We start from the raw sequence: 13,749 nt of genomic DNA, 5'->3' as shown, positions 1-13,749 counted from the left end.
TTTGATTTGGTTACATACCCTAGTAAGGTCCATGCCGAGTTTCAGTTGAGAAAGGAGGTGTAGGATAACGCTACGCTGATCATCCATGACTCCCAAGTCTTCCTCTACATTATCCTCACTGTCTGTTATCTCATCTTCAGGATTTATCACTTCAGGATTTTGATGCTGATGAAAATAACATAAATCATTCTGATGATTTGATAGGATAGGATTTTCTTCACCCAACATTTGACAGTGTCGCTGTAACCAGAATGTTTTACACACACCCATCCCCATTTTATGTACTGGATGTTCCTTTGTGCACACAAAGCAACATTAATGGAAACAGAAGCTTTAAAGTAAGATTCCAGATCACAATTTTAGTGTTCTGAAATAACAATGTTAGCCATGTTTTAGAAATGAAACCAGATGAACTCACACTGTATGACTGCAAATGATTTGATCTTGCATCAAAGTTTGACATTGGTCTGAAAGCAGATGATATTATTACGGTGAGGTTAACTGACAACAGGCAGATGAAGCAACCAGCATTTCATTGAGTCGGAAGCTTTCTCACAACACCCTTTCCTTACTCCAGTGCATTAGAAATCAATCAAATGTGAAACCATCCTTTTCACTCAGCCACGTGAAGGACTTACAGCCTTAATTATAAACAGCATATTTTGTATTCCTCTCAAGCATGACCTTAAAAGCAAGATTTAACCTGTTTCTTCTGAACACAAATTTGGTAGCTTCTGCTGCCACATATGGATATTGAGTTTGCAAAAATCGCAGTTATCATTTATTTCAGCAGTTTTCATCAATTAAGTCACGATCTTTTTTTCTCTTTATTTGTCTTTGTAACCCCAAATTGATTTTCCTGAAAAGAAAATGATTTGCACAGAATGTACAGGTATACTGCTGTCTATCTGAAATTATTCAAAATGTCAATAAATCACTAAAGAAAATTCAGCTGTCACTTAGCTATTCAATCCTCTCCTATCGAGAGCTATCATATTTAAATTATGAGGAGTTAGGGAGACCAAAACTGCATGCAACTCTCCAGGTCTGGTCTCACCAAAGCCCTATACAAATGCAATAAGATACCCCTACTTCTGAAATCAAATCCTCTTGCAAAATGGGACTGCCATTTGCTTCCCAAATTACTTGCTACATCTGCCTATCCACCTTTCACTGATAGGTGTAAAAGGACACCCAGACCCCTTTGTACATTTACATTTCCAATATGTCACCAATAATAATACTCTTTCTGTTTTTCAGACCAAAGTGTATAATTTCACATTTAGCCACATTGTAAGGCATCAGCCATGGATTTGTTCACTCACTCCGGTTGTCTAAGTCATCTTGAAGCCTCCTTATAACTCTGAATCCTGCCCAGTTTGTTTTCCCAGTAAACTTTACATATTGCTCCATTTTGGTTCCCTCAACTAAGGTATTCACAGATATTATAAATAGCTGGGGCCCAAGCACTGACCCTTGCCTGCCAGTTGGGGGGGGGGGGGGGGGGGGGTGTACTCCCACTTTTATACTGCAGTGTCAGGAGTAGTATGTGATTGAGGGATTGTTATCTGAGCTACCTACAAACAGGCATAAGAGAAGATTGATCAAGATAAATAACTTATGGCTAAATAACCAGCATGGGAAAGACAAATTCATTTTCATGTGACACTGGAACCAGCTTTGGTACAGGAAGGAGCTGTACAAATAGGGCAAACTTCACTTGAGTCAGGATGGGATTGGTGTCTTCCCAGAAAGATTAAATAGGAGGGTGGCAAAGATTTCAATCATTATGATGGAGACAGGGTTCTATAGAAACATAAGCAACCTCAAATTAAACAAAAGAGCTCAGGAGATTTTACAAAAGGAAGTAAGGCAAGTACAAAGAGAACAGTGAAGGCAAGGGAATAAATAGGCTTATTGAACAGAACTGGAAAGACAGTTAGATATAATGCTGGAGGATATTTTAATAAAAGACTGGCTAAAATATGTGCACAATAATGCACAATGTTCATAATAAAACAGGGGAACAGAAGTCAATCATGTGTTGAGAAGAACCAGACATGGTGCCAGTTACTGAGAATGGGAAATAAACAGGGTATTTAGAATATAGGAGGTCAAAAAGGGCAAGGTGGTTTAACTTTATTTACTAAAGAGAATACAATGTCAGTGGCAAAAAGGAACACAGCTATCAGCAGATAAAAGTGGTGTATACAAATACAGACAGAAGATAATAAAGAGTCCAACACATAAATAGGTGAAAATTACAAACCATATAACAGTGCAGAGGGAGGCTAAAGAAGAAATATGCAGTAAATTTGAGTAAAAAGCATGGAATAATAATCAAGAAGAATTTCAATAACCCTGATATTCATTGGACAGAAGAAGCGAGTAAAGAGGGCAAGGGAATAGAATTCCCACAATCTGAACAGGATTCCTTTTTAACCCAAAGTATGAGAAGTCTAACAAGAGAACACTTGACAAAAAAATAGAACTACGGATACTGGAAACCAGAGACAAAAATGAAATTGCTGGAAAAACTCAACAGGTCTTGCAGCATCTGTGGAGAGAAAGAGTCAATGTTTCAGGTCCAGTGACCCTTCTTCAGAAGAGTTGATATTAGATTTAGCAAGAGAGAGAATTAATCAAAGCAGATAAATAAAAAGTAGGTAAGTGGCAACAATATAATATAGACGATTATGATAGAGAGGATACAAGTATAATAAAAGTCACTTTATTAGATTGCAGAAAAGCTGGTAGAGGGTGTGAGAACAGAAATTGGAAATATAAAATATGTAACATAAGCAAACTAGAATAACAATGGGTAAAAATTAAAATGAAGTTGCATGAAAGACAATTAAAATATAAACATCCATTATAAATTGGGCACAGGAATAGATCAAAAGGGATAATGAGAAAATTAGGACAGAAGTCAAAGAAATTGCATAAAGGAAACTCTGAACTTGAATTATCAAAGTATAATAGAGTAAAATATTTTCATTGGCTAATAAATACAAAGGGGAAGGCTGGTCAGGGAAAATGACCATTAGATGGCAGGCAAGAGTATGTCAGTAAGATGCATGTATCTGTATTTTCTAAAGACCTGTGAAAAAGTGTCCATATTAGACTAAAGAATAAATTCAGAGAATGTGAAGTGAGGCGGCAAATTACAGAAGGCGAGAATTGGGTTCCAGAAGGATCACTGCTGGAACTACTGCTGTTCACAACTTACTGCTTTGGACTTTTGAATCAAAATAACAATTTCTAAATTTGTGAATTATACCAAATTTAGATTAGTAAAGAGGGTGTCAACATTGAAGAGAAGTACACCAATTTAAGGGGATATTAATAACAGGTAAAACGAAATTCAACACAGATAAATGAGAGGTAATACATGGAAACCAGTGGATGCTTGATAGGTTCGACTCGCCTCTTACTTCATCTTGGACATGGGCCACCAACATTCTGGGCATGCTCAAGCACCAGCTATACCCTCAGAGTATGCATAGACTTTTTTTTCTAAAATTTGCCAGTCTCTAATAGCCTTCATGCATGTTTTCAATCTATTTACACAGAACACTTATACATTTCAATGCTGCACTACCAACTTGAATTGTAATGATACAAAGACAACTTACAGTCCAGGATTGGACAAGGTTACATCTCTGGGCTCTTTGCTTGTTGTCACAGCGCTCACTCACTCAGTCTACCTGGATGCTCGCAGCATCCCTGCATTACTTTTTGGCACACTGACCCCTCAACCATTGGTACCTGGCTCACATTACTACTGTCTTGCTATATCATTTAGTGCAGAAACAAAATCAGGTAGTTTGCCACAGTTGTCAGCAGGCCTCATTCCTGTCAAGGAAGATAGCCTTTGCTCAACAGATTCCAGTACAGTAAGTCAAGGGTATCTCCAATACCAGTCCAGATCCTCCAGTCACTCAGGATCCTGTAGTCATAAGGTATGAGGAGCCAAATTATTGGCAGCACACAACCGGACTTGAAATTTTCTGCAGGGCTGGATTTGGGTTGGTTTGCGCATGGAATGAGGGGACAGTGAAAGATGATGTCACAATTACTATTGTTGTCCAGGTGGAGAGGCTTGCTGAGTGACTGAAAAGGCAGTGTAGAGGGTGTGGAGGTATAGTGGTGAGGTTGAGATGAGTGAGGGCAAATAGGGAAGATGCTGTATGCATTAGTGAGAACCTTAGTGGGAAGTGGGTCAATCACAGAGATAGAGCGATTTTGACATATTTAAAATAAATATTGGCACTTACATTGGCAAAGTAGAAAACAATATTCTTATTACTACAGTACTGTGCATTCCTCCAGAAGCCTGAGATTGCTTCAACTTAGATGGCAATCTCAGACCAGATTCAGAACATGGTCTAGTGTTGTGAACTCCATTGCTGGTTCAGGAGTAAAACCAAGTCCCAGCTGTGCACCACTAAATCCAGCAGGAGCTCCAAGATCATGCCTGCAAAGCTATGCTTGGAAAAATTGTGCACAGAATCCCTACAGCGTAGAACCAAGCCATTTGGCCCATCGAGTCCTGCGAAGAGCATCCCACCCAGACCTACATCCCCATCTTATTCCTGTAGCACTGCACTCCCCATGGCTAATCCACTCAGCACGCACCTCCCTGGACACTATGGGCAATTTACCTAAACTGCAATTTTGGACTGTGGGAGGAAGCCAGAGCATCTAGGCAGATGCAGACAGCCAGTGCTTGGCCAGGTGCACAACAGGCTTTTAAATATAGTGTCAGTGCGTTGGATACCAATCAATTCCAGGATCTCCAATGAGTGGCGAGCTGCTCTTGGAAGTACATAAGATGGGCAGAAATCTTGTATTATACTTGCTGAGGGCTGAAGCACCAATTAATGCAGCAAGTTGGTGAAGATACAGCAAGAAAACTCACTTGGGCCTTGCAATAAGAATTGTTCCACCAAATGCGACGCAGTTTGCATTTATCCCATGAAAGACCTTACAGTCAATTCCTGATGAAGGGCTTATGCCCAAAATGTCAAGTCTCCTGCTTCTCTGATACTGTCTGACCTGCTGCGCCTTTCCAGCACACGTTTTGACTCTAACTACAGATAAACGACTATGAACTGTCAGCACATAATTCACTTAAAACTTTAGTTTCCTCATTAACTTCCCCTTACACACATACAATGCATGTTATGGACAGAGGGAAAGATTGGGAAGGCAGTTCAGGGGTTCCTATTCACCAGGTTGCTGAGATGATTCTTGCACTGGTCAGAATGGTGCTTAGAGCTGAAAACGTGTTGCTGGAAAAGTGCAGCAGGTCAGGCAGCATCCAAGGATGAGAATCGATGTTTCGGGCATGAGCCCTGAAGAAGGGCTCATGCTCGAAACGTCGATTCTGCTGCTCCTTGAATGCTGCCTGACCTGCTGCACTTTTCCAGCAACACATTTTCAGCTCTGATCTCCAGCATCTGCAGTCCTCACTTTCTCCCAGAATGGTGCTTACACAGTCTTCCTTCTCCAGAGACTCTGTCAGCATTGCAGGAGGCACAGGAGCTAGCTTATATTTATAAAAGATCTCTGACTATTTAATTAAAAGAAACATCTTACAACAAGTAAAAATAAACTGGCTTAAAGCAACTTTTGTAGCAAAGAACAGTGAGAACTCCAGAGCTGGCAGAGGTATCTTGTGCACAGCCCTAAATTGTTCAACTACCAAAGAACCAATCACATAGATGTTGGCAGGCAGATGGCCTTTGTTATCAATAACTGCTCCTACTCCACAGATCAGCTTCTTATTGGCAAGCAAAGCTCCATCTGCACACAGCTCTTTACTGCCAGCTTGTCTACAGCAGCTTAGTTTTTAAAAAAATGCAAACTTCAGGCAATCTTTGGTTTTAAAACAGGTCATTTCTCACTTCTGTTCACAAACAGAAATGCAGAAAAATAAAGGACAGTATTTACAATACCTCTTAACAAATTTTTGAAAAGGAATTAATAACAGTAAGACATGGAGAAAGAGTTTTCATTCTGCCATGGGATTGCTCAGTCATATTCGTCTCAAAAAGGTGGTGATGAATTGCCTTCTTGAACTACTGCAATCCATCCAGTAGAAGTTCTGCTATGAAGGAAGTTTCACGTTTTTGACCAAGCAACAGTGAAGAAATGATGTTTGGCTGGGTGAGAAACTTGGAGGTGGTGGTAGTGTTCTTATACATAGAACATTACAGCACAGTACAGGCCCATCTATTAGTTTTGTCCTTCTAAAAAGGTAGAGATCACAGATGTGTAAAGAACAGTAAAAGGAGCCTTTGGATATTGCCATAATGTTTCTTGTAAATGCTGCTGTGTACAGGGAGCAAATGTTAGAAGGTGGTGAATGGGGTGCTAATCAAGTGGGCTGATTTTTCCTGAATAGCATCAAGCTTCTGGACTGGTGTTGGAGCTGCACTCATCCAACTTAATGGAGAGTATTCCATCACAGTCCTGACTTATACTTTGTAGATGTGAAGACACTTTAGGGAGTCAGGAAGTACATTAACTTAACACCTTTTTTAAAAAAAAGTCGCTTATGGGATGTTGGCATTGTTGGCTCAACCAGCACTTATTGTCCATTCCTACTTTCTTGAGAAGTGGCAGTCTGTTGCAACCTATTTGGTGTAGGTATACCCACAATGCCATTAGGAAGGCAGTTCCTGGATTTTGATCTAGCAAATTCTGAAAGAATAGCAGTATATTTTCAAGTCAGGATGGGGAGTGGCTTTGAAGAGAACTTGTAGGTGATGCTTCTATGTATTAACTGCCCTTGTCCTTCTAGATGGCAATGATCACAGATTTGGAATGTACTAAGGAGCTTGGTGAATTTCTATAGTGCAGTTCAGAGTAAATGTTTATGGTCCGAATTAAGTGGACTTCTTTGTCCTGGATGGTGTCAAGCTTGGTTGTTGTTGGAGGTGTAGATTAGAGTGGTGCTGGAAAAGCACAGCAGTTCAGGCAGCATCCGAGGAGCAGGAAAATCGACGTTTCGGGCAAAAGCCCTTCATCAGGAATAGAGGCAGAGGTGTATTTATCCTGGCAAGTGGGGAGAATTCCATCGCATCCCTGACTTATGCCTTAAACATGGTGGACTCTCAATGAACTCTGAACAGCAGCCATTTAACTACCATCCCAGACTTGTTTTTTCTCCACTCCCTACCAGTATCTGAGGAGTTGCAAATGGTGCTGAACGTTGTGCAAATGTCAATAGCGAACATCCTCATTTCCAACTGTACAATGAAGCAGCTGAAAATGGTGGACCGAGGAATTATCCTGAGGAACTCCTGCAGTGATGTCCTTAAAACTGAGGTTATTAACCCCCAACTGCCAGGTAACTACTCCAACTAGCAAAGCGTTTTCCCTTGATTTCCAGTGACTCAGGTTTTTGTCAGGCTCTTAATGCTGCACTCTGTCAAATGCAGCATTGATGTAAAAAGCAATCTCTCTCTAACCTTAGTTCTGGACTTGAGCTCTTTTGTCCCTGTTTAAACAAAGCTGTAATTAGGTCACGAACTAAGTGAGCCTTGTGGACCCATTTACAGACCCTGCAGAAACAAAACCTTACCTGCACATAAAGAATATCCTTCAAGCATGTGATCTATCTCAACCCTCCTCCTCGGCATCACTGATATCAGCCTTCAGCCAATGTGATTCACTCCTCATGATGTGAAGAGACAGCTGACAGCACTGGATATTGCCATGGTTATGGGGCCCTGACAACATTTCAGGAATAGTACTCAAAGCAATGCTCCAGAACTAGCCATGCCCCTAGCCAAGTCATTCTAATAAAGCTACCACACAGTTATATATCCAACAATGTAGAAAATTGTCAATGTGTCCTATACGCAAATAGCAAGACAAATTTAAACAAGTACAACTCCACAGACTATTCTCAATCATCAGCAAAGTGATGAATGTAGCATGGAAAGTGCCATCAAGCAGAACTTATTCAGCAATAACCTATTCACTGAAGCTCAAATGGGTTTTGACAGAGTCACTCAACTCCTGACCTCATTAGAGTCTTGGTCCAAACATGGACAAAAGAGCTAAACTTCATAAAAGAGGTGAGGTGCCCTTGATATCAAGGTAACATTCTTAGCATACTGGCATCAATGGGAACAGGTAAAATTCTGCTTATTGGAGTCATACTGAGCACAAGGAAGATAGTTGCGGATTTTGGAACTCAACCATCTCAGTGCCAGTACATTGCTAGAGTTCCTCAGGGTAGACATTTTAAATCAACATGTCCCATAACATACCTTAACACTTCTGGAACAAGTGCCATTTGAACATGGATCTTTTGGTGCAGAAATAGGAACATAACTACTGCACTACAAGAAAGCAAGTTCTTCAAGGTAGTGTCTTAGACACAACTACCCTCAGCTGCTTTAGTAATGATCATCCCTCCATCTTAAAAAGTCAGAAGTGAGGATATTTTCAAATGTTTGTACAATATTCAGCATATTTGGGTCACCTCAGACATGGAAACAATCTATACGCAGCAAAAGTTAGGGCGATATGGTGACTCAGTAGTTAGCATTGCTGCTTCACAGTGCCAGAAACCCGGGTTCAATTCCACCTTCAGTTGACTGTGTGGAGTTCGCACATTCTCCTTGCGTCTGCATGGTATTTCTCCAGGTTCCTCCCACAGTCCAAATACGTGCAGGCTAGGTAGATTAGCCATAGCAAATGCACGGTTACAGGGATAAAGTAAAGGTGTGGGTCTGGGTGGTGTGCTCTTCAGAGAGTAGGTATGGATTCAATGAGCCAAATGGCCTGCTTCCCAGCAGTGGGATTTCTATGGTGTTGGCAATATCAAGGATTGGGCTGACAAGTGTAAAACAACATTCATACCAAGATAAAATCTAACCATCATCTCTTGGCATTCATTAGTTTTGATCAACATGCTGGGCAATACCATTTACCAGAAACTGAATTGGACTCACCATACAAATACTGTGGTGACAAAGCAGGTCAAAGGCCGGAGTCCTGCTTCAAGAACTCACCTTCTCACTCCCCAAAGCCTGAGATGATAATTTTGCCTCCTAGGACTTCCTGTTGTTGAACCTCTCTTCTCCAGGTATTTTACTTTCTTGCAGGAAGCACACCATAACTGGCCCACAAATTATTAAGTCTTTCTTATTAATTGAAAGCAAAAGCTTATAGCAATAGATGGCAGATGATGACTGGCTTTCTTCATTCTGCTGCAGACAGACACACCACTTCCCCTCTTGGAGGGCCAAAGGCTTCTGATAGTATCATCACACCCAAAAGTTGTTCAGTGACCCAGAAACCCAATCACATTTCTATTGGCACACTGATGGCTTTCATCATTAACAACCATGTAGCTACTTGTTTAAGGGCAAACCTCATTTTATAAACACCTCCTGGTGCCAATCTGTCAACAATAAGCCTCCTCCATTGGCTGAGCAAAACACAATGTAAAAACCACTTTGAGTGAGTTTTGGTAACTACCTTTACAAAGTGCAGCAATCCTTTGCACAATCCTTGGATTTTAGTCCTTTGCTCATTTCAGTTAACAATTAAACATACAGAAAAAGAAAAAGATATAGTCTTTACATTGCAGAAATTCAAGAAAATTCCTTCATCAGTACCTTCCAAACCCATGACCACTACCATAGAAAAGGACAAATGCAACAGATACAAACACCACCAGTGCAAGTTTCCCCTCCAATCCACCCGTCATCCTGACTTGGAAACATATCAGAGTTATGCCAGACAGATGCAGCTGCAACATATAGATTGGTGAGGATGAGGTCAAGTTAGGCTTTCCATCTTGTTGACTCTCTCAACACCTGCCATAGATACAGTCTAGCAGCTATGTCTAAGTGGTCTGACCTAGGGATATGGGCCAAGCGCAGGCAGGTGGGACTCATTTAGTTTGGGAACAGGATCGGCAAGGATTAGTTGGACCAAAGGGTCCGTTTCCATGCCATATGACTTTAACAAGGTCAAATGACATTCTGTGCCTTTGCCACCCTCAGAACTTCCAAGTTAAGCCACATCAAGTACGGTTGTTTTTTCTTTTAAATTTCAGTAGTAGAAATGGAAAATGAGAACTAGTTAACCATCTCATGCAACCAAACCATAAAGGCTTTCACCATGAGTAGGTTGAAATTAAATTCAAACAACAATTGCACTCAATATTTGACGAATTAATGTCAAAATTTGCTACATCATAAATTTTGCAAGTTGTGAGAGTTATGTCACCTTCCCAAGGCCTCAAAGTTGAAGATCATGCGAAGTAACAATCAAAACTTTTTAATGAATTAGTCACCAATTTTTGTAAATGATTGAAAATTTATAGCTTTGGAAAACAGAGTGGCAGCTTTGCAAATATGTCAATATAATTCACTGACATTAATCGGTCTTGTGTCAATAACCAAAAACCAGTCATGGTAAGACATCTTCTTATGAAGAAACTGATGTTTCCTTTACTAGAAGTGTAAATCGCAGCCAAAGATGCTCATCTGCTACACATTTAGTGAGCGCCAGCACTTAATCATTTAATAAAAAACAAGCAATTGTGAATCAATCATTTCAGTTTTGGATACAGTAAACATTTTGCTCACCCTCCAGCTTTACTAAATTAGCAGCCAACTAAAAAATATCACTACAAACCACAGATTGCATTCAACATGGATTAGGATAACCAAGCCCTCAGGCAGGTACAATTTAGCTCGATCAAATATATTAATCAACAGCAACCACAAACAGAAATTTTTAAAGAAATCAAAAAACAAAACTATATTCAATAGAATTCCTATAGCTTCCCCCATTTTATTATTTACCATGGAGAACAGCATAAATTGTCTCTTACATAAACATAAAAGGTTCAGTTAGCACATTTACTAGCAATAAAACAGGAATGCAAGCAGATTGTAATTCTAATATGATTTTACAGGATGAATATCAAACATCATTGGACTGGCTATGTTATGTCATGTGATGCTTGCTATTTGAGCAAATCACACTTGGCATGGAATTCCAAGGCTGTCACACTTTTCTTGAGAATATTCCATCATTCAAATAAAATCTCTTGGACAGTACCATCTGGTGCAAATAACCAGGAACTGCAGTTTATAAAAGTAAAACTAAAACAGATGTTTAACAGATTCAAAGTGCCAAGATTTATCCACATGAAATACTTCCCTTCATAGGTTCTCTTTAATTATTTGAATGTGATCCGTCACCCTGACTACATACCTATAATACCTTTCACCAATCAAAGTTATTCCCCAACTATTTCAAAGCAGTTAACATTGATGAGCTTATCCTTGTGAGAAACGAAGCATACCTTAGCAAATAAGATTCCTTTGTGCTGCAGTTTATAAGGTAACAGGTGAAAAAATCATTAGCTATGTCATAGGCAAGCAGAGCGAGCAAAAATGCTTACAGAAAAGCACAGATTTATTTCTAGTACATACAATTCAAAAGTAATGAAGGAAACGTTAAATCTAAATAGAACCCGGAATTGTTCACAATCTATGGTGGCATCATGTATATTTGCCCCAAAACATTCTGAATATTTCATTTACAGGGATTACCAATCATAGCAAAGTCTTCCCCATGACACTATTTAAGAAAGGTGGTCAGGATAAGCCAGGGAACTATAGACCAGTGAGCCTAACATCAGTGGTGGGCAAGTTCTTGGGAGGGAATCCTGAGGGACAGGGTGTACATGTATTTGGAAAGGCAAGGACTGTTTAGGGATAGTCAGCATGGCTTTGTGCGTGGGAAATCATGTCTCACAAACCTGATTGAGTTTTTTGAAGTTGCAATAAAGAGGACTTATTATGGCAGAGCGGTAGATGCGATCGATATGGACTTCAATAAGGCATTTGACAAGGTACCCCATGGGAGACTGGTTAGCAAGGTTAGATCTCATGGAATACAGGGAGAACTAGCCATTTGGATACAGAACTGGCTCAAAGGTAGAAGACAGAGGGTGGTGGTGGAGGTTTGTTTTTCAGACTGGAGGCCTGTGACCAGTAGACTGCCACAAATATAGGTGCTGGGTCCGCTACTTTTCGTCATCTATATAAATATTTGGATGCGAACATAGGAGGTATAGGTAGTAAGTTTGCAGATGACACCAAAATTGGAGGGGTAGTGGACAGCAAAGAACGTTACCTCAGATTACAACAGGATCTTGATCACATGGACCCATGGGATAAGGAGTGGCAGGTGGAGTTTAATCTAGATAAATGCAAAGTGCTGCATTTTGGGAAAGCAAATCAGAAAAGGACTTGTTCACTTCATGGTAAGGTCCGAGGGAGTGTTGCTGAACAAAGGGATCTTGGAGTGCAGGTTCACAGCTCCTTGAAAGTAGAGTCGCAGGTAGATAGGATAGTGAAGGCGGCTTTTGGTATGCTTTCCTTTATTGGTCAGAGTATTCAGTACAGAAGTTGGGAGATCATGTTGTGGCTGAACAGGACTTTGGTTAGGCCACTTCTGGAATATTGCGTGCAATTCTGGTCTCCTTCCTTTCGGAAGGATGTTGTGAAACTTGAAAGGGTTCAGAAAAGATTTATAAGGATGTTGCCAGGGTTGAAGGATTTGAGCTGTAGGGAGAGGTTGAATAAGTTGGGGCTGTTTTCCCTGGAACATCGGAAGCTGAGGGGTGACCTTATAGAGGTTTATAAGGTCATAATGGGCATGGATAGGATAAATAGACAAAGTCTTTTCCCTAGGGTGGGTGAGTCCAAATCTAGAGGGCATAGGTTTAAGGTGAGAGGGGAATGATATAAAAGAGTCCCAAGGAACAATGTTTTCACACAGAGGGTGGTATAGGTATGGAATGAGCTGCCAGAGGAAGTGGTGGTGGCTGGGACAATTGCAACATTTAAAAGACATCTGGATGGGTATATGAATAGGAAGGGTTCGGAGGGATATGGGCCAGGTGCTGGCAGGTGGAACTAGATTGGGTTGGGATATCTGGCCTGCAAGGGCGAGTTGGACCAAAGGGTCTGTTTCCATAATGTACATCTTTACGACTCCATGTGGAAATCACAGAAACGGTGAAGAGTTGCTTTTCATTCCTGTCTCAGCCCGATGGCCACGTATTTTCCCACTTGTCAGAGTGCTTCCAAAAGCAGCAACTGCAGGACAAAAACAACCTGCAATAGGAGGTGCAAGTAGTGTGTAGGTTAATGGCTGTTGGGCCCAGAGGGGAAGTAAGGCTTTGTGTCTGTTGGAGTGCGCTGTAAAACGAGATGAGAGGATAGAAAGAAGAGAGAGGTGTGCAAAAAGAGACAGTGCATCTGTAAATTACATTTTGTACATTTTATTATCTTAAGACATTCCAAAGAAATATCAAAAAGTGCTCTCCTGGGATCTTGTTTCATCCACATTCAAGACACCACGCACAGTTAAGATATCCCTATTATGAGGGACTTCCTTTCAGTTCTCATAACTTTGGGACTCCTACAATACTCTCAATCTGAAGCATTCGATGAACCAAACCAAGGAACATAGAACAGTACACCAAAAGAACACGTCCATCAGCCCAAGACTTCGCCAACACACAATGTCTTTCAAAATTGAAAAATATTTTATTCTACAAGAGCCATATCCCTCTATTCCCTGCCTATTCATATATCTGTTGAGATACCTCTTAAACATTGCCATTATATCTGCCTCCACCATGTCCTTGGCAGCACATTCCAGGAATTTACCACCTTCTGTGCAAAGTGCCTCTCA

The 13,749-nt window shown here is 40.6% G+C and overlaps 1 protein-coding gene across 2 annotated transcripts in view; it reads right to left on the bottom strand.

Moving 5' to 3' along the window:
* LOC122564402 (oxysterol-binding protein-related protein 10-like) overlaps positions 1-13,749 on the bottom strand; it is a 256,567-nt gene that overhangs the window by 81,949 nt on the left and 160,869 nt on the right. For both annotated transcript variants that reach the window (XR_006315905.1, XM_043719213.1), the window contains exon 7: positions 19-165. Coding sequence is in view for 1 of the 2 variants with exons in the window: in XM_043719213.1 (XP_043575148.1) it covers positions 19-165 (147 nt within the window). In the remaining variant the exon portion in view is untranslated. The remainder of the gene's footprint in view (positions 1-18; positions 166-13,749) is intronic.

Source organism: Chiloscyllium plagiosum, chromosome 29 (assembly GCF_004010195.1).
Source record: "Chiloscyllium plagiosum isolate BGI_BamShark_2017 chromosome 29, ASM401019v2, whole genome shotgun sequence".
Classification (NCBI taxonomy): Eukaryota; Metazoa; Chordata; class Chondrichthyes; order Orectolobiformes; family Hemiscylliidae; genus Chiloscyllium; species Chiloscyllium plagiosum.
This window is presented reverse-complemented; position numbering and strand designations above follow the sequence as displayed.